At 39.6% G+C, this 24,639-nt stretch overlaps 1 protein-coding gene across 1 annotated transcript in view; it reads right to left on the minus strand.

Moving 5' to 3' along the window:
• Positions 1–3,898: 3,898 nt before the first annotated feature.
• The window catches only part of DEPTOR (DEP domain containing MTOR interacting protein), a 196,361-nt gene continuing 175,620 nt past the window's right edge, over positions 3,899–24,639 (minus strand). The window contains exon 9 of the mRNA XM_082364388.1: positions 3,899–24,212. Within this exon, the coding sequence (XP_082220514.1) occupies positions 24,021–24,212 (192 nt within the window). The 3' untranslated portion in view covers positions 3,899–24,020. The remainder of the gene's footprint in view (positions 24,213–24,639) is intronic.

A 24,639-nucleotide genomic window follows, 5' to 3' on the forward strand; every position in this document is an offset into this window, starting at 1 on the left:
AACAAGCCCAGAAGACCCCTCTAATGATCTCCTCTCTCAATCTAAAAAATTAAAAATTAAAAAAAAATACCTCCAGAAGGATTTTTAAATAGAGGGGGCCTTTTCAAAGATATCCAAAAATTCCAGCTTCCCACAGTAATTTATTCCAGGACTCAACAACTCTTCCTAGGATTTCATCCTGAGTTTGTGTCATGAATGTGATTTTCTTTCTCTCGAAGGACTCCATACACACCCAGTTGCCCCTCTCCTCCCTGTCGCCTAAAACCCTGCAGGAAGATTTTGAACTCACACTTGAATTGAAGAGACTCTGCCCCTTGCTTGTCTCACTTTGGTGAAGTTATTTTGCCTCTCTGAGCCTAACTCCTCGCGTATAATAAGAAGGGAGTAACTAATTATATCTCAGGGGGTAGTCATGCAGATTAAATGACAGATGTGTTTATGGACCTAATCCATACTAAATAATAAATGGCAACTATATCACCCAAATTACGACTTTATCTCCCTTCTGCCCAAGGCATAGGGCTCTCCTCTCTTCAGCAGCCCCTTACAGATAACTCTTGCAATCTGTCTCAACAGAGGTGCTTTGACATTTTGGATAGGTCGGCGTGACTGTCCCAGACATTGTAGAACATTTATTATTCCTGATTCCATCACCAAATTCCAGTAGCACCCTCCCCATCTCCTAGCCATTGTGAAAATCAAAAATACCACCACACATTTCCTTATACACTCAGCAGCAAACCATGAACTGTTTGCAGTTCTACTCCAACCCCTCTGTAATAGCCAGCTATGATTTTTCCTCAGCCTATCCATTCCCCCTTCTTTTGGTTACAGAAGGTTCATACTGATAATAATATGCTACACCTATAAGCAATAACCATGGCCCAGGCTCCTGGCTCCACGTCCCCACCCCCTCTTCCATGGTGACCCCTGGGACTCCTAGTATTTGCCCTCATCTTGCAACACCACAGCTGGTAACGAAAGGATAACTCCCAACACATCAGAGAACCTTCAGGATCCTGCCCCCTAGGCAAGGGCTAATGTACCTTCTCAATGATTGATGTCCCTGCCATACCAGCTGTCAAATACGTTATTCTCGCCATAGAGTAACAAAGACCTGAGTTATGTTAGGAAAGCGCCTCCACTCCACTGGACGCAGCTGTAGCTGGGCTGTCGTTTGGAGTGCTCTGTTCTCCTCTAGCCGAGTGTGGGCAGGACCTCGCAACTAGGCCAACCACACACCCTCTCCCTCAAATGTGAGTATAGCGCAGTGGGACACAAGAGGAGAAAAAAAGTGCTAAATTTTTATCTCGATTCATCCTAGCAGTGAGGCCTGCAGTAACAATAAATAGCTCCTTAAATCTAGACATCCTGCAGAAACACACCAATACAGCTGTACCGGCTGTTAAAATATTGAAATACTTCCCTGCCAGTTGGTAAATAGCTGCCTCCCCACAACCCTGTATGTCCTCCCACCATCCCCTTCCTGGGATCACTACGCCAGCTTTCCCTTTGATGCAGCAGCTCAAGAGCTAACCCCTGTGCCATGGTCTGAATGTTTGTGTCTCCCTAAAAGTCACATGTTGAAATCCTGACTCTCAAAGGTGATAGTTTTAGGAGGCGGGGCCTTGGGAGTTGCTTGCAATTCTTGAGGGTGGAACGCTTATCATGGATGGGATTAGCGTTCTCGCCTAGAGAGAGCCCTCGCCCTTTCTCACTACAATGAGAAGTCCGGGACCTGCAAGCGAGCCTTCCCTCCGCCATGCTGGCAACCTGAGCTTGGACTTCCAGCCTCCAGAACTGTGAGAAATACATTTCTGTCCTTTATAAGCTACCCAGACTGTGGAATTTTGTCACAGCATGGATTGAGACACTGTGTATCAGCTGAGTGCCGCTAGGTCTCTGCGTAGCTACTGGAATCCATTTCGATTTGCCTGAGCCCTCTTGTTGTTTTATCGTTTGAATATCAGCCCTGCCCAGAGTTCCACAGTATCTTTGGCTCCTGGCCTTCCTGAAGCTCTTGTCTCAGTTCTGTGAGCTACCCTATTTTTGCCAAATCTGATTTCTTTTTCTGCTAACTGAAGAACTCCAAGTCCATCTTCATTTTACCAAACCTGAAGCTGCGATAAAAGACATGAGAGAGTTTGTCAAACTTACCTGGGGGATTAATGGCAAAGTCAACACTAGAATTCGAATGTTTTAACTCCCAGGCCAGAGCTTTCCCCACTAGAGTGCACTGACCCCTTTCCAGACAATACTAGAGATACAGCTTATGCTTGTATAGGATTTTCACTTTACAAAGAGCATTCAAGTACATCATCCCATTTTAAATATATCAGCTCTGCAAGGTAAGACTCATTCCAGAGGTTAAAATCATATTGTCTTATAATGTCCTTCGTGGTGCTGGAATCCCCTCTTTGTCTCACAATCACCTTTCGTGTTCTTGAACCAGTGATTAAGACATTCCTCATCTTCTCGGCTCCATGGCGCAGATCAAAGTCAGGACTTTAAAAGCAGCCAAGTTTCGCATGTGTGACAGCAACCTGTTAGTGTACGCATGTTGCATAATAGGTCCTGTTCATAACATAATAGGGCTGGAGCAGGCCTAAGAGATTTTATATATATATATGGTAACCCCTTCACTTTACAAATGAAGAAACTGAGATCCCATGCATTAAATCCCCAGAAAGAATCAGTGGCAGATATTACTAGATTCAATGTCATCTGACAATAAGCCAAGACTCTTTCCAATAATAATAATAATAATAATACCATAGAAGAAGAATCTTTACTGAGAGTCGTTTGGATACCAAACTTTTGAGAAAGCCCACATGGACACTAAATTTTTTTTATACTATTTTACTAAAATAATTTATATATGTAATTTTAAAATTTAAATAATACTAAAAACTTGTTAAAAAAATATTACTTCCGCTCACCAGAAGTAATCACCTTTGACTCTCTTAGCAGTTTTTTTCTGACATTTTCAAATCTCCATATTTCTCAATATAATGTATGTACTGCTATGTGTTTAATAATCAGTTTTAAACATCATTTCTATATTTCCTGTTATGGTAGAAGAGGATGTAGCTCTTTCAGGCTGCCATCCCTTTTCTCCTCTTTTATCTTCCCAATATGATGTTTACCTCCATATTCAGTGTTTCCATTCCTATGCTTTGCAAATATTCACATAAAAGCATCATAATGTATTATGATCATTTTTCCTCCTACTTTTAGGTTTTCTCTGAAGTTAATAATTGTCTTGATTTTTCCTTTGCTTTATTTGTTTTTTGCTTATTGCTAATCTTTCCAACTACTTCCAATAACGTCTCAGTGCAATGTCCAAAAGTCACTGATATCAGGTCAAAATATTTTTAAACATCCCTTCTTCTCCAGGCAGGTTTTCCTTTAGACCTGCTGCTCAGTTGTCATCCTGGCGTTCATTTTCTACCAAACTTGGAATTCCTTCTGTCTTTCTCCAAGATTGGCTTCCCTATTTCCTGGATATCATACCTTCCTCTTTCTTAGTATATTCCCGTGTTTGGGTTGATATTTTCTCCAGGAGTTTTCTCTGGTTAAAAGATGGTTCAACAGCAACAGGCATGGTGCTGACAGCTCCAATCAGCTTGTCTTCTGAGTCTTGCTGCTTCCATCTGGATGGCTGCCCTTTACAGCTAAATTATGAATTATCTACACCACAGTCATTATTCTGGGGGTTCTCTCCTCTGCTGGATACCCTGTTCTCAATTTTGCACATCTTCCTAGATTGAATTTTACTCCCTCTTTTTTGTTGTTTTAATTTTTTTCTTTCAGTTTTATTGAGATATAACTGACATACAGCACCGTATAAGTTTAAGGCATACAGCATAATGATTTGACTTACATACGTCATGAAGTGATTATCACGATAAGTTTAGTGAACATCCACCATCTCATATAGATAATGAGATGATGATAAATATTCTCTCATTCTGAGGAAGGACATCCTCTAGTGGTATCCTAAGACAAGGGCATGGGGGGCGGGCAATCGATACATTTTTGCGACCTTGTATGTCTTTATGCTCAAATATCATTACTAGTTTGGCTGTGCATAGAATCTAGCTTAGAAATTATTTTCCTTCAAAAATTTAAAGGTATTGCTCCCTAATTTCTTACCTCCAGTATGGTTTTTGTGATGAAGAAGCCATTCTTGATTTTTGGTCAAGTCCATCACAGGCAGAATTGCCTTTCCCTCCTTTGAGCTCTTACAGTAATTATTGTCTACTTCTGCAAAAAAAAAAAAAAAAAGCATAGATTACTTTGAGAAGGCTCTTTTATTGCTGTCAACTCTGGTTAATATTTGATACATTTCTTTCCTACCTGCCCAGGGTAGAATGCAAGCTTCCTGGGAGGCAATATACTAGTGGTTAAGAGCATGGATTCTGGCACAGAGTTCTGGCACGATTACTAACCTTGGACAAGTTAATGAACCTCTTTTTTCCTGTTTCCTAATTTGTAAAATGGGAATGGTAAGGGTACCTACCTCATGGGCATGTTGTGACTATTAAATGAATTAATTCATCCAATCTAATTAAGCCATTAAGCCCTTAGAAGAGTATCAGGCACCCAGTAGGTTCTCACTGTTAGCTGATGTTAACTGCCAGGTACTACTTTTTACCCTCCACTCTTTTTATTCCATCCTTTGTATAACAAAGTCCTAATATATATGTGTGCATTTAAAATTTACTCATATAAAATGATATAGATAAAATATACCAGAAATTAACTATATAAGTATTTGCACAAAAGTGAGTCCTAAATGTTCAGAAAATAATGAGGAAAAGATATGATTTTTTGGCTAATTTGTAATATATATATTTTTTCTTGTCTCAATCAAAAGTGCACATCAATGAGCCGTGTTGGTGCACGATTCTGGTAGAACTTTAATAGCTTTAACATTTGCACTTCTAGAAGTACTCGGGTTAATACAGCTCTCCAAAGTCTATAATCTTATGCTGTATTGCTGTCCTGAATTCTTTTTTCTGAGTATCAGATTTGCCATTATTTGAAGGTGAAGGATCAACACCCTTATGAAGCCCATCAATGGGATTAATCAGCAGCCTAGTGCCTTGATTGTAGTAGGGATTTGACAAAGGCTTGTCAATTTAAATTTATTTCAACAAGAATCAGAAGAGGGTGGGACTTCCCTGGTGGCACAGTGGTTAAGACTCCATGCTCCCAATGCAGGGGGTCTGAGTTTGATCCCTGGTCAGGGAACTAGATCCCACATGCATGCCGCAACTAAGGAGCCTACCTGCCGCAACTAAGACCCCAGGCAACCAAGTTAAAAAAGAAAAAAAAAGAATCAGAAGCGGGGTTCCCAACTGTCTGAGGACGCCTTTGTGCTTTGGTTCTTCTTTGTAAAAATCAATTACAAGGCTTCTTCAGAGAAGCAGATGTGCCGATATCAACCCCCCGCATATGGCCTTACTCATAATAGGGGCTGGATAAGTGTTTGCTACATTGAATTGAATACAATTAATCAGTTATGCCTCCTCAATTCTTCCCATGTGGCTATCATCAGTTTTACGTCATCCACCTAAATCCATATGTGTAGCACATGCTGGCTATGTGATTAAGGTGACAGAACCTCCAGAGCCATCCATTTAGTCAGCAGTCCATATTCATTCAGTCAGCAAATACTTATTGAAGCAGGAACTTCTTGGAACTTACTCATGGAGAGAGAGAGACAGAAAACATCATTGGCAAGTGATAGAAAGAAGAATAAGACGAGGAGGTGGAAGAGGACGAACTGCTGTTTTAGATGGGGAGGCCAGGGATGAGTCCCCGGAGACGACATTTGAGCAGAGACTGAATGAGGGCAGAGAGCCAGTGGTGGAACTCACTGGAGGAAGGGCAGGGAGAACCAAAAATGCGAAGTCTGTGAGGACGTAGGAACTGCAAGGAGGCCTGTGAGGCATAAGAGAAATGAGCAAGATGGGCACAGTGAGGGATGAGATCGGAGAGGTCTCCGGGTCCAGATATGGTGAAGCCTTCAGGCAAAGGCTTTGGATTTTACTCTGCTTGAGAAGGGGAGTTCGAAACACAAGAGGGATCTGGTCAGATTTCACTTCCAGAAGAATCGTTCAAACATCCAGTTCTGTCTTTCTCATTTGCTTCCCTCATCTGAAAATCTTGTTGTTGTTGTTGTTGTTTTAATAGATCTTTACTGGAGTATAATTGCTTCACAATACTGTGTGAAAATCTTGTTTTTGAGGGGGAGAAGAGGAAGAAGAATTTTTATGGGATAGCCATTTTGCTTTCAAAGCTTCCTAAAATAAACTATCATGCATGATCTTCACCACACAACTCTGGTTATAGAAAGAACACACAGTATCATCCATTTAGAAAAGCAAATGGAAGCATGAAGAAATCAAATAAGAAAAAGGTTTCTTGTAGTTCATGGCAGATTCCCAGGAAGCATTACCTCTTCAGGATGGGGTTTGACTTGCTGCATATTTAATTCGCTTGATCTCCTCAAACACCATGAAACACTTCCATTTAGAAACCCAGAGGAGGGTCCAGGAACATAAAGGTTAGATATATTCCTTGCTTCGAGGAGGTATCTGCACAGGGACCCTGTCTTAAACTGGGGGAGACATCCTGACAAACCTTCAGTTTATTCCAAACCTCCTGTGCAGTGAACTTGCCAAGTCTGATCTGTCAGCACTTGTGATAATGAAGTAATTTATGACAACCTGTGATGATAGAATTGAACACGATTTCAAAATCTTTTCTTACAACACAGGACAAAAATGCATTTTCATCTAAGAGGTTTCAAATCAATGATCAAAATAAACTATCCATCTGATCTTTGAAAGAAGTAGATTCACTTCTGGTATACAATGTATATTCATTTGTAACACTGTAAGAGCTTTCAGCAATTTAATTTAGTACTTAAACTCAACCACATAGAGAGGAAGTAAAAATTCTGTTGGTGAGGCTCTGAAATTCTGTTAATTCGAAATATTTTTCAGAAAGGAGTTCCCTTAAATTTTTTTTTTAATAAATTTATTTATTTATTTTTGGCTGCGTTGGGTCTTCGTGGCTGCGCGCGGGCTTTCTCTAGTTGCGGAGAGCGGGGGCTACTCTTCGTTGCTGTGCGCGGGCTTCTCATTGCGGTGGCTTCTCTTGTTGCGGAGCATGGGCTCTAGGCGCGTGGGCTTCAGTAGTTGTAGCACGCAGGCTCAGTAGTTGTGGCTCGCGGGCTCTAGAGCGCAGGCTCAGTACTCGTGGCGCACGGGCTTAGTTGCTCCGTGGCATGCAGGATCTTCCTGGACCAGGGCTCGAACCCGTGTCCCCTACATTGGCAGGCGGATTCTTAACCACTGCACCACCAGGGAAGCTCCCCTTTAAATTTTATGAGTATATTTTACACATTTGAACTTCGCAATTAAAATGACTGTTGGTCATCCCCAGGTCTGCGGGGCTATCTGAAAGAAAACAGTTGACTTGGCTGACCTTCCACAGTTTTCCCTTTTTTCCTAATTTTATGATGTATGCAAGTGAAATTTTCCTGGAGTTTCAAGTGTATTTTTTTTGTTTTCCCAAACTTTGTCATTGTATGACAGCTGCTGCTTTTATGTACAGTTGGTCTTGTTGGAATGGCACTTTCTTGCACGCTTGCCCAGAAAAGGGTCTGTTACAGTGTCCCTGGAGCTCATGGTCTACTGATTTCCATACTAAATTTCTCTCTATACACTTTTCTAGTCAGTTCTAGAAAGACCCATTAACAAGATAGATTCTAAAAGAGTTGAAAGCTGTAAGAGTCTTCATCTGGAGTTAGTTAAATGAGGTAGTAGGGGAAAAAAATGGTAAATCATTCCAGCCAGGAAACATTCATACAAAATGATAGACTCATCCGCTGGAAAGCGTTTGGGGAATTAGCTCCTCTATTTTATGCTTCCAGGGAAGACATTATCTAAGTCATTTCAGCTCCTCAAACTCCATCAAACTTTTAGAAGATTCCAGTGAAGGAGAACTACCCTCTTCTGCTCCCTTTCTACCAACAGCCTCATTTGGGGCAAAGTCTTTCATTCCTAGAGACCAAATAGCTCTGCAGAAGATAGAAGCCTATACCCTAGTGATTTTGCCCATAGGACAAAAAAAAGTGTGTGTGTGTGTGTGTGTGTGTAGAGAAAGAGAGAGGGAGAGAGAAAGAGAAAGGCTTTAAATCAAAGCTGATAAATTATTAAAGATACTCAAAAGGCTTTGAAAAACCTAACACCATTCCTACTTAGTTTTGAAATATTTCCATTCAGATTTATATAATTTTTTAAATAGTTTTAAAAAATATTTTTATCTAAATAATTCATGTTCATTATGAAAAATTACAAAAGGAAAAATAAAAGAATCACCCAATATTCAACCTCCTAGAAACAGCCACTGTTAATAGCCACTATGTTTAAAACTATTTCCTCTGTATATAGGGATCTCTGTGAATATTTTATGATGAGCTCATACCTTTTACAATTTGTAACTTTTTCTTCTTACTGACCGTCACACCACCATCTTTCCATGTGTATAAATAGTTATCTATATCATAATTTTAGTTAATTTTAAATGTATTGAATGTTTTAAAAATCACCTTAAACCTCCAAGGCCGATAGAGGTGAGACAGCCTACATATTCTTAACAAATTTCCATTAAAAAAAAAACAAAACTATACAACATATTTATATAAAAGCTCTTAAAATACATTGTTAAACCAGTAAGAAAATTTTTTTAATCCTTAGAAAGCAAAAATTAATAAAAGGCAGGAATCCAGAGGTGAGTAAGCACATAAGCATGCTTTGTCCTCGAGCATCTGCCAACTCCTGGAGTCTGGTCTATTTTGGCAGCCTTTCAAGCTCAAGGGTAGAGCCCCCAAAGAGAGAACTCTTCTAGGAGACCCTCACATAAAGCTGGGAACCTAAATGGCTATATCATCAAGGAAAAGGAGATCCAGAAATAAACCCACTCTCAGAAGCAGACAGTTAAGGGTTGTTTGGCTTTTTTTTTTTTTTAATCTTGGAACTGGGTGAATGAGTGGGGAGAGATATTGCCTGAGAAATTGTTGCTCTAAGACAGCCCTCATCCAGGTTTATGGCCTGAATTCACACTATCTGTGTGAATTAAAAAGCCCCAAGGCTAACTGTGGAAAACAGTATGGAAGTTCCTCAGAAAACTAAAAATAGAATTACCGTATGACCCAGCAATCCCACTCCTGGGCATATATCCAGACAAAACTATAATTCAAAAAGATACATGCACCCCTATGTTCACAGCAGCACTATTCACAATAGCCAAGACATGGAAACAACCTAAAGGTCCATCGACAGATGAATAGATAAAGATGTGGTACATATATACAATGGAATACTACTCAGCCATGAAATAGGATGAAATAATGCCATTTGCAGCAACATGGATGCAACTAGAGATTATCATACTAAGTGAAGTAAATCAGAAAGAGAAAGACAAATGCCATATGATATCACTTATATGTGGAATCTAAAATATGACACAAATGAACCTGTCTGTGAAACAGAAACAGAATCACGAGCGTAGAGAACAGACTGGTAATTGCCAAGGGGAAGGAGGTTGGGGGAGGGATGGAGTGGGAGGTTGGGGTTAGCAGATGTAAGCTTTTGTATATAGGATGGATAAACAACAAGATCCTACTGTATAGCACAGAGAACTATATCCAATATCCTATGATAAACCATAATGGAAAAGAATATTTAAAAATGTATATATTCAGTCATATATATTGTTATATATAACTGAATCACTTTGCTGTACAGCAGAGATTAACACAACATTGTAAATCAGCTACACTTCAATAAAAAAATATTAAAACTGAAAAAAAAGCCTCAAGGCTAAGAATTGTTTTGAATTCATCATATGTTGATATTGTCCTTAAACTTCTAGCAGAAGCAAATGGGGTCCTTTCTGGAGGAACTCACTCTAAATGGAGGCCTCAAATAATTTCACAGATAGAGTTCCAAGGAATATGAATACATGGTTGAAAAAAAATCACGAAACACATAGGGAATAATAGACCACGAGCAACAGCCAGCAGAAATAAAATGAAGATGATAGAACTAGATCTGCAAAGACTTTAGATAGTGAAACTAATAAGCTAAGTTATTTTTAAATGCTTAAAAAGCAAAAGATGTAATTAAGAATGAGTACTAAAGCACATACAATTTTAAAGATAGCAAGGTATAAAATTAACATACAAAATTAATATCCTTCATATACACCAAATAATGGAAGAGTGAATCCCATTTACAATAGCAAAAAAAACAAGATAAAATACTTAGAAATAAACTTAACATGAAATTTGGAAAATCTACTTGAGGAAATGCTAAAACACTCTTGGAAGACGTATGAGCTTAAATGGGCAGGCATCCCTTGTTCTTCAATAAAATGACTCAACATCATAAAGCTGTCAGTTTTTCATAAGTTAATTTAATAAATGTTTCATAAAGCCTCTGTAAAAATACCAAAAAGCTTTTATCTTAAAATTAAAAATCACATGAAAAATAAACATGCAAGAATACCCAGGGAAACACCAAAAAAGAAGCACCACTGAGGGACAGGGAGAGGCAGAAATCTCTATCAGACCATCAAATATATCAGAAAGCCATTTTAAGTGCAAGGATGTGGGAATAATTCATGAATAGACACATGAATCAGAGAAGTAGACTAGAAAGTACAAATATATATGGAAATGTAATGAGTGATAAAGTTGACATCCCCGATCACTGCACAAAATTGGACCAAAATAACTGGAAAACCGTTTAGAAAGAGATAAAATTGTATCCCCAACTCACACTGTACAAAAGGAAAAAACAACAATGACAACAACAAATTAGATAAGGACTCCAACTATAAAAATGAAGCCATGCAAATCCTAGAAGAAAACAGGTGGGTTCCTTTGAAACCTGTAAAGAAAGACTTTCTAAACACCTCTAAAAATTCACAACAAAAGAAAAGATTCATGAATTCAACTAGATAAAAATAAAAATATTTTTAAAGAAGCTTTGCATGGCACAGAACTCTGTAAGCAAAGTCAAAAGGCAAATTACAATGTGGAAGAAAATACTTAATGGCATATATTGCCGATAAGAACTAGTATCACTAATGTGTAAAGAACTCTTAACACCAAGGTGAAATTGATCAAGCCCCATTAGATAAATGGGCAAAAAACATGAAGCAGAAAGTAGCCCCCTAAAAAGATATAAATGTTCCTTACACTTATGAAAAGCTCTTCAGCGTCACTCATAATTAAATTCAAATTAAAAGGAGAAACACCATTTCTTATCAGAGTGGCAAAAATTAATAATTATGATATATTCTGTTGGCAAAGCTACAGGGTAACTAGTATTCTTATACATTGCTGACCAATGTATAAGAATACTAGTGTGTGCAAAATGGTACACTCTCTATCCAGACATCGCGTTACAAAGACTGTTTCGTTCTTCCAACTATGTTTATCTCCTAATGGTTCTGCTTCTCTGCACCCTGACTGATACAGAAGGCTCTACTAAGGAAGTAACATTTGAACTAAACCTTAAAGTATAATGAGTTGGATTTCTCATGTGAAATTTGATAAGTTTGAAAATGTAAACCAATTGCCTCTCCTATCGTGTAACTTTTTTTTTTCCTGCAATGTTGCCTTACAGAGATACCTCTTAGAAGATAAGCTCCCCTGTATCCCTACTGCCATTGGTCACGTGTTATCCATAAAAAACTAACTGCCCTGTGCTTTCTGGTTATACTTGTAGGTCTCAGCAGTTGTACCAGTTAATGTCAGTTCACAATATTTATATCTAAGATGTATCAAAATTGTTTCCTGAGCTCATTTTAATTGTATAACATACAGATTAAAAATTTTGCATTTTGGGGGACTAGAGGAGGACTCTAGACCAGCTATCTATCTTAGGTTCTCCAGTTGGGACTCTAACAAAAACCAGATTAACAAGAAAAAAACAAACAGAAGTTTACTAACATGTGCATTGCGCATACACATGGGACTACCCAGTGATGAGTAACTCAAAGGGATGGTTAGAACTTGGGCTTATAGAGCATCTTACCAAAAGAACAATACATTTTTAGAGAAGTGATAAAACAAAGAAAAAAGACTTTGAGCTTCTAGGGGTGGCAAACTGTGGGAAGAGAAATATATGAGGCAACTAAGTTACGGTAGGTAAATGGTAAGTTTAGCAAGGTTTGTTAGGCAGATTCCTATGGTGCCACCTCGTAAGCTCATAAGGGACGAGAGTTGTCTCTGGTGATTAACTTCTGCCCTTTATGGAAGAGAGGAGCGGGGAGGGACACCTTTATAAATTTATATTCTGCTCTTAAGCAAATAAGGGAAAGGCAGAGAGTTTTTCTTGTACCTGCTTCTTCTCATTTGCCTTCAGTTCAAAAGAATCTTTTATACCAAAGTGGCATATTTGGGGAAGGCATATTCTGCTACCCTTCAGGGAAATGACCAGACATTGTCTTTCACCAAATAATTCCTCAGCAAAAGGGGATATTATAGACCACAGCAGAACAACAACAGCAGTGCTGTGAATCTCAACAGGTTGCATATAAAGGTTAGAGGGGAGAGGACGGCTAGGAACATATATGAAAACTAGTTCTGAGAGAGAAGACCTTCAAAATGTGTGTACTCTTTGACTCAGGAAATCCAGTAATTACACTTGTAGAAATTATCCTAAGGAATTATCATGGCTATATGTGATGTTTAAATTTTATATGCATTAAAAAAGAAGTCTGGAAGAATATATACCAAGGTGTAAACCACAGCTTTCCATGAGTGGTGAGATAATGTAAATTCTCTTCTTTTGTTTCTCTCTGTTGTTAATGTTCTCTATAATTATTATGCCTTTCTTTTATAATTTTTACAGAGGTTATTTTTATTTTTTTTTAATTTGTGTGTGGGTCTTTTCTAGTTTGAAAGCATTTAAAAATGTTCTCTGCTCCAAGAGTAGAAGTTAAAATTCCAGGGAAGAGGAATCTAGTTGCAAACACAAGCGTTGTGGAAACATTAAGAAGTTGAGTCTCCTTCCCATCCTCAGACTATCTGGTTTGATATTAAGCTAGGTCTTTTCCAGCCCCCACTTCTGTCATGAAATGATTCCTACTGTGTCATGGAGACAGCTGCTAAAGGCTGAGTGAATCTATGCTTGGGCAGCGAGCCTGGAAAAATGGAGGGTACTGCCAAAAGGGAGTTCAGATTCCTCCCCAGTTTAATTGTTTTCCATTTCACCGTGACTAGATGATCTCCTGGTCTTCTCCTGCCCAAGAATGTCCCTAAAAACTTGGATGCTTTGTCTAGTCTCAGGTATGAATCATCTGGAAAGAAATGATTCTGAGAATAAACATTTTCCGCATCAAAGATATGTCAGAATCTGAGTCAAGCACTAGCCCAAGTCCCTCAACAACCTTAAGATTCTCCCAGTTGTGGAGAGAGTGAGAAAGATGCCATGACGGATGATATGTAAGAACCAGGTGCAAAGGTCTGTGGGGTCCAGCCCGTCATGGGTAGAAGTATGTTTGGAACACAGCCTCTAAGAAATGCATTTCAGTGATGTTTTGTAAGCATTAAGAGACATGGTCTTACTCATGAAAAGAAAATTCAGGAGACTCTCTAAATGTTTTCTACAATACTTTCCCATTGAAGAGCAGCAAGAAAGCAAGCAGATTAGACTTAAATTCTTACAAAAATTATAGTTGAGTAAATAATTTGAACCTACATGTCTTTGACTCCAGAAACATTTTGTTCTGTTTTTTAAACCGTGTGATACTGTCACCAAATATATCAGTGTTTTAAAAACCTTTTTCACCGCAATGAAAAAAAATTACATCACACACACATACACTCTAACACACATTTACAAAGAAAAGCTTCACAAAACAATACACACTTTTACTATGTGTAAATAGATCATTTCTATTCTATCCTATTCTTTTTTTAAGATTTTTCTTTTCTTTTCTTTTCTTTTGGCACGGGTTTCAACCCACTCAATATATTTCACAACCCAATGATGGATCAAAACCCACCTACATCACTTACACAAGCTGCTTCAAGCAATTTTTTTTCCAAAATTAGCTCTTAAATTTTCATGGGTTTATTTTCTACACCATTACCACAAAAAGACAAGAGAGTTTGGTTTATGTTTAAACACATTTTTAATAAGCTCCTCATTCAGACAAAACCTTCTCAACCTTTTCAATTAAGTATTCTGTCTTTAATTGCTTGGGGAGAATCCTTTTTGCATGAATAATAACAGGCATTGCATGTCCAAGTCATTAATATTGTGGTGCTATGGGAAGCAAGTTCTCCAGGTAATTCTATATAAAGTGGGCTAGAATAACAGCATGCTCCTAAAATAAAGCATCCTACTTACTGTGTGATCTTAAAGAAGTTATCTAACTTCTCTGGGTGATGGTTACCTCATCTGCAAGATAATGCCATTTTATTGGACTATTGGGAGGTTTGTATTAAATAATCCAGTGAAAGGGCTTGACTCAGGGCCAGGCACAACATACGTTCATTTTGAGACATGAGCTAGTATTATTTTAAATAAATCCCTTGTGTTAGACAAGGTTCTCTAGGGAATAGAGCCTGAAGCAAGTATTAAGATCCTAATACTGTTTTGGAGTGAAAGCCCTCCTTCCTGCTCTACATTTGCCATTCTCTCTCACACACACCTGTATGTTCTTCCCACCATCCTATTTAACCTGGCCATACACAACTGGACAATTTCTGGCTACAATAATGATGTCTAAGCCATCCCAAGCTCATCACATCCTGGCACACATCAAAGAAATTGATAAAGGTAAGTGGTGGTGTAGCTAGCTGCACCACCATCAGTGCCACCAGTAATCCAGCCTTGAAGTGACAGTAAAGATGTCTCTTGAATTTCTAAGCTCATGAGACAGAGACAATTTTTACAAAAATTCCAGGAGGTGAGTAGAGTCAGCCTGACCTGACACAGCTACTCCTTGAGAGAAGCAATTAGACCTGGGGACAAGGCCACATGTCCTTGGTGACAGTGGGTTACTATATTGGAACAAAGTAGATCTTGAAGAGAAGACTTAGTGAAATGGTGGAAAGCTAGGGTCCAATCTATAAGAAGCTGTTAAACATCATGAAATTTCAGGTGTGATTGGATTTGTGTGTCTGAAAGAGAAGCTTCCAGTCAGAACTGTCACAGATTGGAGTGGATGAAGGAGAAATAACTGCTAAATATAATTCGGGATCCTGGATAGGATCCTGGAACACAAAAAGGACAACAGTTGAAAAACTGATGATATTGGAATAAGGTCTACATTTTAGTTAATAGCATACTAACGATTTTAATTTCCTGGTTTTGATAATCGTACTATGGTTAGGTAAGGTGTTAACATAAAAAGAAGGTTATTTTGAGTCAGCTCTACCATTGAGAACCAACTAGAAAAGCTGGAATTAATTACTGTATGCAGCAAAATGCACAAACTTAAGTATAGAGCTCAATGTATTTTTTTCTTTGATTTTTAAAAAATAAACATATAGTTGATTTACAATGTGGTGTTAGTTTCAGGTGTACAGCAAAATGATTCATTTATATATATTCTTTTTCAGATTCTTTTCCATTATAGGTTATTATAAGATACTGAATATAGTTCCCTGTGGTATACAGTAGGTCCTTGTTGTTTATCTTTTTATATATAGTAGTGTATATCTGTTAATCCCAAACTCCTAATTTATCCCTCCCCTCTCCTTTCCCCTTTGGTAACCATAGATTTGTTTTCTATGTTTGTGAGTCTTTTTCTGTTTTGTAAATACATTCATTTGTATCATTTTTTTTAGATTCCACATATAAGTTGTATCATATGGTATTTGTCTTTCTCTGACTTACTTCACTTAGCATGAAAATCTCTAGGTCCATCCATGTTGCTGCAAATGGCAATATTTCATTCTTTTTTATGGCTGAGTAATATTCCTTCGTGTGTGTGTGTGTGTGTGTGTGTGTGTGTGTGTGTGTATCTCACATCTTCTTTATCCATTCATCTGTTGATGGACATTTAGGTTGCTTCCAAGTCTTGGCAATTGTAAATAACGCTGCTATGTACTTTGGGGTACATGTATCTTTTTGAATTAGAGTTTTCATTTTTTCTGGATATATGCCCAGGAGTGGGATTGCTGTATCATATGGTAACTCTATTTTTAGTCTTTTAAGGAACCTCCATACTATTCTCCATAGTGGCTGCACCAATTTACATTCCCACCAACAGTGTAGGAGGGCTCCCTTTTCACCACAACCTCTCCAGGATTTGTTATTTGTAGACTTTTTGATGTTGGCCATTCTGACCGGTGTGAGATGATACCTCATTGTAGTTTTGATTTCCATTTCTCTAATAATTAGCAATGTTGAGCATTTTTTCACATGCCTGTTGGCTACATGTATGCCTTCTTTGGAGAAATGTCTATTTAGGTCTTCTGCCCATTTTTTGATTGGGTTGCTTTTTTTTTTTTTTTGATATTGAGCTGCACGAGCTGTTTGTATATTTTGGAAATTAAGCCCTTGTTTGTCGCATCATTTGCAAATATTTTCTCCTAGTCCATAAGTTGTCTTTTCATTTTGTTTACGGTTTCCTTTGCTGTGCAAAAACTTCTAAGTTTGATTAGGTCCCATTTGTTTATTTTTGCTTTTATTTCGTTTGCCTTGGGAGACTGATCTAAGAAAGAATTACTTCGATTTATGTGAGCAAATGTTTTGCCTATGTTCTCTTCTAGGAGTTTTATGGTGTCATGTCTTATACGTAAGTCTTTAAGCCGTTTAGAGTTTATTTTTGTGTGTGATGTCTCAATGTATTCTTACATATGTAATATATAAAATGTGACATCACCCTATACATCCAACCCAGATCAAGATATAGACTGCTTCCCTCACCCTCACCTCATGAACCTATGGTATTAGAAGTCAAGACAGTGGTTACCTTTGGAAAGAAAGGACAGAGTAGTGATCAGGAGGGGGACCTAGGGAGCCTTCTGGGGCTCTGGTAATGTTCCATTTCCTGACTCCGGTTTTGGTTACAGGTGTTGGGTTCATTTTTTGATAATTTACTGAGCTGTACACTTATGGTTTGTGCATTTTGTGTACGTATATTATAATTCTATTAGAACATTTATTTTAAAAATATAATTTGCACTGAATCTGACAGAGGGAACTGCACAGTGCAAGTCATTTTAAAGTCCTTAAGTGCTCCTAGGCACTGGAATTTGTTTGGACAATGTTTTCCACAATTTCCCAAAAACAAAGACAATATGTCCCCAAGTGACAGATGGGCTATAACACGATTCTTCATCTGAGTGTCTTCAGCATTCCAAATAAGAAAGGATGACCGATTTAATGGAATGGGATTGGCATTTACAAGGGAACTTTTTTTTTTTTAACTTTAGAATTTTTTTTTAATTTATTTTTATTCATTTATCTTTGGCTGCGTTGGGCTTCGCGGCTGCCCGCGGGCTTTCTCTAGTTGCGGCGAGCGGGGGCTTCTCTTGTTGCGGAGCATGGGCTGTAAGTGCACTGGCTTCAGTAGTTGTGGCACGCAGGCTCAGTAGTCATGGCTCACGGTCTCTAGAGCACAGGCTCAGTAGTTGTGGCGCACAGGCTTAGCTGCTCCACAGCATGTGGGATCTTCCCAGACCAGGGCTCGAACCCGTGTTCCCTGCATTGGCAGGCAGATTCTTAATCACTGCGCTACCAGGGAAGTCCCAAGGGAACTTCTTTTAATTTATTTTTTAAACCAAGTATCAGGAATATTTGATTCAGTGGGAGTTGACCATAACAGATCAATTTTTAAATTAAGAATTTTAATGAATTTAAAATGAAGAATTTATTTAAATTTTGTAAAACTAGATGAACCCCGAGAAAACACAAGGGGGCAGCATTCCATAACATTATAAATGAAGAATGCTGAAGGAGTGTTTTTTGTTGTTTTTTTTAGTAACAATATAAATATTGAGAATGGTCCTTAAAGAGAGCATCTTATCAAAGGAGGAAACGAAAGGTCAGAGAGATGATTACGGGAGTCGCTTTAAATTCCCTTAAATCACAGAGGTCAAGAGTGGCAAAACAAGGACCACAGCTTATGTTTCCCAACTGCATATTGAGTGGTTTTTCCACTCTGTATCGTCTCAAATGGTCTCCTGGATGAAAGAGCACTTGCTGTGTGCTGGAAATGGTTAACTTATCACCAAAAGACCCTTGGATAAGATCTCCATTTACTGTGGACACGGATTAGGGTGTAGGTGCCTGACACCTGTTACTGAAGATGAGTAGTTTAATGTGAGTGAAACATGAATCAATTTGCAGAGCAGAAATATGCTTCCAATTTAATATGTGCTGATCTTCAATATAAAGGAGGCCTTGAGGGAATGGTTAGATGGTGATAGTTTTAAAAATGTGGTTTGGAAATGTTAGCACTGTGCATTGTAATTTCGCCCTTGAATTATGTTTTATTGCACTCTCTCGCCTCTGAGAAGGAGCCATTATTAAGCCTCAGGGTGATAGAGTGTATTTGCCCTCTTTAGAAAGACAATAAAATCAGGCTTTATGGGGAGAGATAATGAGGGTTTGCAGTAGCTTTTAGCTGTGGAGTCTTTTTGCTACCTCAAGGTTAAGCCTAGTGGACTAATTCACAGGGTTCTTCCTAGTATACAAAAGCCACCCTTTCTGCCCATGACAGCTGGGACACAAGACTTCCTGCTCCTTGGGAATTCCCTGGTTGTCCTATGGTTAGGACTCTGCGCTTTCACTGCCAATGGCCCGGGCTCGATCTCCTGGTCGGGGAACTAAGATCCCAAAAGCCACATGGGTGTGGGAGGGCCAAAAAAAAAAGACTTCTTGCTCCATGTTTCAAGGTGGCTGCAATGTCAGGGAAATAAGAAAAACTCACCTCTTGTAACTGATGGGATTGTGGGAAGAAGAAAGTGAGAATGGAACAAATGAGGAAACTAAAGTCCAAAGAGATTATTCAGTGAGTCACTTTAAGTTCCCTTAAATCACAGAGGTCAGAGAAGGAGGATGGAGAATGCCGGGCTCAGAGTGTGTCCTGATTTCCCCTCTCCAGGAGAAAGCCTAAAACCTGGAGAAGAAAGCCAATAGGAAGACAGATTTCTACCTTCCTTCTCAGTTAAGACTCTGAAAAGTGACAGCCACTTCTGGCAACCTGGTGGTCGGTGCAGTTAGTAGAGGGAGGCCTTGACTTTGAGGTTCTCCAGGCAGCTCTCTGTCCAAGGGCCCAGGAGTCCCTGAAGCTCCAAGAGACCTTGGAAGGCAGCAGAACCTGCAAACCAACGCCCTGTGGCAGAGGATGAGGCTGCCACGGGGCAGAGCCTGACGGTGGATGGGCAATGGATAGGCAGACCCAGAGGGCTTAGGTGGGAGATGTGGCAGAAACTCAGGTGATCTGTTGGGCCATACAGAGCCAAAGTGAGACCAAGACGGCCAAGGAGGAACCCAGACCCTAGCCAGGCCGAGAGAAAGCAGTTTACAAACTGCAACAGCTACAGCCTGTTAAAGGCTGAAGATAGTGAAATGTTCTCCCACTTGGGTCAAACTCTTTTATTCCATCACAAGCAAGACAGCTTTGCTCCCTCCCTTTCCTAAGGCTGCATATCAGCCTACCTCTCCTTTGCTATTTGATTCATTAACAATCCCTTTATGTCCTTATTTCTCTAGGGACCTGATACCAAGTCCCCGTGGTACTGAAGCAGAAAACATCTTGACCGGCATTGAACTAAAAAAACACTCTCTTTGTTAATTCCCAGCAGGTGCACCCCGAACATTTTCCCAAGCATTCCCAAGCTTCTGCACCCCAAAACATTTTCACTCCTCAAGGGGGCATGCCTTCCATATCTGACATGCTACCTGGGAGGTCAAAAGGAAGCCGTTGGTCTCCCCAGTTTTGGAAGTCTTAGCCCTGGGGAATGGCCATCCAGTCCTAGCTCACTCACCTAGGATGCATTAGGCTTTCATGCTAATAGGATTTTCATATACCCATCCACACACAACCTGGACATTCTCTCACATGCTCCAATTGGCAGTAAGTATGCAGTTAGGCCCTTACTCCGAGATCCTTGCCATTGCTCTGAGGAACTTCAACAGAGATAATGATGCTCTGAGAAGAAATAGGGGTCAAGGGGTTGCAAGGAACACCCCTCATGAAACTCTCTTTCTGCCAGGCAGTGGGAGTAAAGATGGCTGCAGGTCTAAGGCTCTGCAGTATCTCCCTCCACTGGCCTGGGCAAGAATTCAAGAGAATTCGTGGAGTCCATGGAAGGACAAGAGGTTTACTGTTAGTTAATTAGTTAGTTAGATTTATGGATGGTAACTTGGCCACACCCCCAGGTCCAAATTCCGTCTCTGCCACTTACTGTGTGACTTTGGAAAAGTTGCATAACCTCTCTGTCCTCGGCGGCATTTTTATTTGTAAAATGAAATTAATGACAATACCTACATTGGAGGGTTGTTGCAAGCATTAAATGAGACAATGAGGTATTCCATGCAGACTATATAGTGTCTGACTCATAGAAGGATGATAAATGTTACTTATTATTATTGGCTTAATGGCTTTAGTTTGCTTAAAGAGATAAAGTTTAAATAACTCTGGAAATCAACACATTTCCATAACCAGATAGTATTGATCGATGCAAAATCATCTTTATGTTTACTGGTATAGATTCTAAACTCTAACCTAGTAAATAACCACACCTGGATGTAATTAATATGATCCATTCTACCCTTGTCTCCAGAAAGAATTATCACCATGTTCTTGGGTAAATCATCTGAGTAAGGCTGTCCTTATGAGCAAGGCTGAAGTGGCAAGTGAAAAGGACATTGAGTGGCAAATCTGCAACCTTCAGAACAGGCAGAGGCGCTGCTCCACCAGCTCAATCAGGATTTATTAACGTGTGGGTTGAGGGGAGCATGGGGCCTGCAGAGGTGTTTTGTTGGGGCAGTGATTCTGTTCTATGTTGTTTTAAAACAACTAAAGGTGTGAGCTGAATGCTTTAGGAGGAGCATGCCTTCTACACTCGCGGTAGCCTCACCATTCACTCTTGTCTTAGGCCGTGCCTCTCCACACTTGTCCATCGCCCACCTGTCAGTTGGGTATTTGAGATGAGTATCTCTTGAATAAAAAAAAAGTCTATGGCCCAGGACCTACCTGGATTTCTGTTATGGGGCTTCTCATTGCAGAAAGACCTTGCTGCATCTTCTCTCTCAAACACAGAATCCACACCCAACCGAAATCCGCCAAGTCCGAGACCCGCCCTTCCCTCTCGCTCTCTTGACAGTTTGCATCCAACTCTCCACCCAGTTTGTGGGCTGGATTCTGCAGAAGGGAGGGGGCTCTGTTAATCTTTTCAATGCGTCTCACCTTTTTATAATTGGTGAGACAAATTACTTACCTCTTTTCACATGTTTTAAATGATGTGACTCTTGGCTCGGTCTTGTCCTAAATAAACAGCAAAACGTCAGGCAGATCCAAGCATTCAGATATCTTCTGACTCACCGGGAAGCTGTGAACACAAAGACAACCCCAGGCTATAGGCTGGGTGGGAGAAGCTTCCAGATTTTAGGACTCCTTTTCTTGCTTTCATGTTTTTTCATACAGAGCAGGAGCTCTCGGTGACACCATTTTTAATTCCTGTGAAGTCAGGTCAAGTTCTTTGAAACTGAACTGTTATATTCACAGAGTATTTAGACATTTTTTTCTATATTTACACACCTATGTTCCACTATATTTTCCCAATTTAGGAATTCCACTTATTGTCTCAAAAATTGTCATTTGTTTTTTGTTTTGTTGGGTTTTTTGGTTTGTTTTTGGCATTTCAGCCAGAAGGAGTGAACTATCCTAAAGAGAAATAGAGGAGCAGACAATAGCACTGGTCTAAGTACTGTAATGGCTTCGTCTTTTATCAACTGGCACACTTTGCTGGTGTCCCTACCACAGCTTCACAAAGCCTTGTTTCCTTCATGTGGAAATACAGTCGAGGAATATTCTTTAATCTATCACTAACTGATAAGAGCTTTGGTTATCCTGTAGAGCCAGAGGGAAAAAGCCCTACAAGGCACATTCTGTAAGGGAGACTGCTTCTCTGGCCAAGGCCACCATGTTGCACAACCCTGAGGGATACCATTCCTCAGAGTTTGTGTGAATGGGTCCCCTACAGCTGTGCACTATGCAACCATGCATTGGCCTTTATGCGTTGGCCCTATAAAGCATCGTTTTACCTATTTTGTATCTGAATATATCTATATTAAATAGGTAAGGCCTGTCCTTTTCATATATCTAATTATGATCATCCCTAGAGGGTTTCTTTAACTCAGGGCTTAAGAAACAACAGTTGGATTTGTTGGGACAGACTTACTCATACAAACTAATGATTTCAGCAGTTCCTTGGTGAGGACTAATTGGTATTCTCTGGCAGAATACCATTACGTAGTAACTGGAGTTTGAGCCATATAATTATAGAATGTTAATTGTAGAATGTAAATAATTCTCATTCTGGAGTGTGGGTTCAGTTTGTTCCTTACAAATTCAGTTGTTGTTTCATAATGTCTGAGGTACTGGGGGTTTCCTAACCATAACATCCATTATCCAAGGAGTGGCTTTTCTTTGTTTGCTAAATACTGCAGCACTCTGGATACCTGCTCAGTTCAATCACTGGGGGTCTGCACCTCTTCTGCCAGATCAATAATCTGCTCCTGCTGTATCAGTGGGTGTGATTAGAGTGATTAGAGTTTGCTTCCTGTGATGAGAAGAGAGCCTGACTAATTGTGTTAAAATAAAGCAATGTTCTGTTTTGTTTTGTTTTCCCTTTAAGCAGAAACATGGACACTATGACATTTCCTGTGTAAAACCAGTAAAATAACCTCTGATTGACTAAAATTAGGATTTACTCTTAACTGTTTCACTTCCAATTGGATATAAGCCAGTCTTTTTTTTTTAATTTTTATTTTACTTCTTTTTTCTTTTTTTTGGCTGCGTCGGGTCTTAGTTGCAGCACGTGGGTTCTTCTTTGAGGCGTGTGGGATCTTTCGTTGCAGCACGGGCTCTTCATTGTGGTGCGCAGGCTTCTCTCTAGTTGTGGGGTACGGGTTTTCTCTCTCTAGTTGTGGTGCACGGGCTCCAGGGCGTGTGGACTCTGTAGTTTGCGGCACGCAGGCTCTCTCGTTGAGGCGCGCGAGCTCAGTAGTTGTGGTGCGTGGGCCCAGTTGCCCCACAGCATGTGGGATCTTAGTTCCCCGACCAGGGATCGAACCCGTGTCCCCTGCACTGGAAGGCGGACTCTTCACCACTGGACCACCGGGGAAGTCCCTAAGCCAGTCTTTTTGAAGTTTACAATTGCAATCCATAGGTGAATTTGAAATCAATTTATTGGATTGTGACTAGCATTTAAAAAAAATAGAATATAATGGAGTATGATAGAATGCAATTAAATGGAAAAAGCGAACAAACATCAGCATGCATCATATATAGTGTGGGTACGTCTATCAGTCAGGGTTCTCCAGAGTAACAGAACCAATGGGATGTGTGTATAAAGGTAATTATTTAAAGGAATTAGCTCACCTGATCAAGGAGGCTAGTAAGTCCAAAATCTGCAGGGTGGGCCCACAGGCTGGAGACCCAAGAAGAGTCAATGTTACATTTCAAGTCCAAAAGCTGTCTGATGGCAAAATTCCTTCTTGCTCAGGGGATGGTCAGTCTTTTGTTCTATTCAGACCTTCAACTGATTGGACGAGGCCCACCCATATCACGGAGGGCAATCTGCTTTACTCAAAATCCATTGATTTAAATGTAAATATCGTCCTAAAGCACCCTCACAAAAACATCCAGAATAATGCTTCAACAAATATTTGGGCACCGTGGTGACCCAGGGAAGCTGACACATAAGATTAACCATCATGGAACATATTTGCGGGAGTCATTCACGCTGTGCACCAGATATTTTTGGTTCTTTCCCCAGGCACATGGTGGAATTGCACTGAAGTTAGGTGTGGCCAAGTGATTTGGCCAAAGAAATGTGAGCAGAAATGATGCGTGCCAGGCTGAGTGGACGTTTTAGGTGCCATTGTGGGATTCACCATGGTCTCTTTCCCTCTGCCATTAAGACCGGTGACCTATTTACAAAACAGAAACAGACTCACAGACTTAGAAAACAAACTTATGGTTACTAAAGGGGAAGGGTGGGGGGAAGGGATAGACTGGGGGTTTGGGACTGACACGTACACACTGCTATATTTAAAATAGACAACCAACAAGGACCTACTGTATAGCACGGGGAACTCTGCTCAATATTCTGTAATAACCTAAGTGGGAAAAGAATTTGAAAAAGAATAGAAAAATGAAAAAGAAAAAGGAAAAGAATAGATGTATGTGTATGTATAACTGAATCACTTTGCTGTACACCTGAAACTAATACAACATTGTTAGTCTACTATAGTCCAATATAAAATAAAAATTAAAAAATAAAATAAAATAAAAAGGAAAAACAATTAAAAACTGGTGACCTTTGAGATGGAGGCGGCTCCATCAGCCTGAGTCCTG

This window comes from Balaenoptera borealis (genome assembly GCF_965194805.1).
Source record: "Balaenoptera borealis genome assembly, chromosome: 17".
NCBI classification, from domain to species: domain Eukaryota; kingdom Metazoa; phylum Chordata; class Mammalia; order Artiodactyla; family Balaenopteridae; genus Balaenoptera; species Balaenoptera borealis.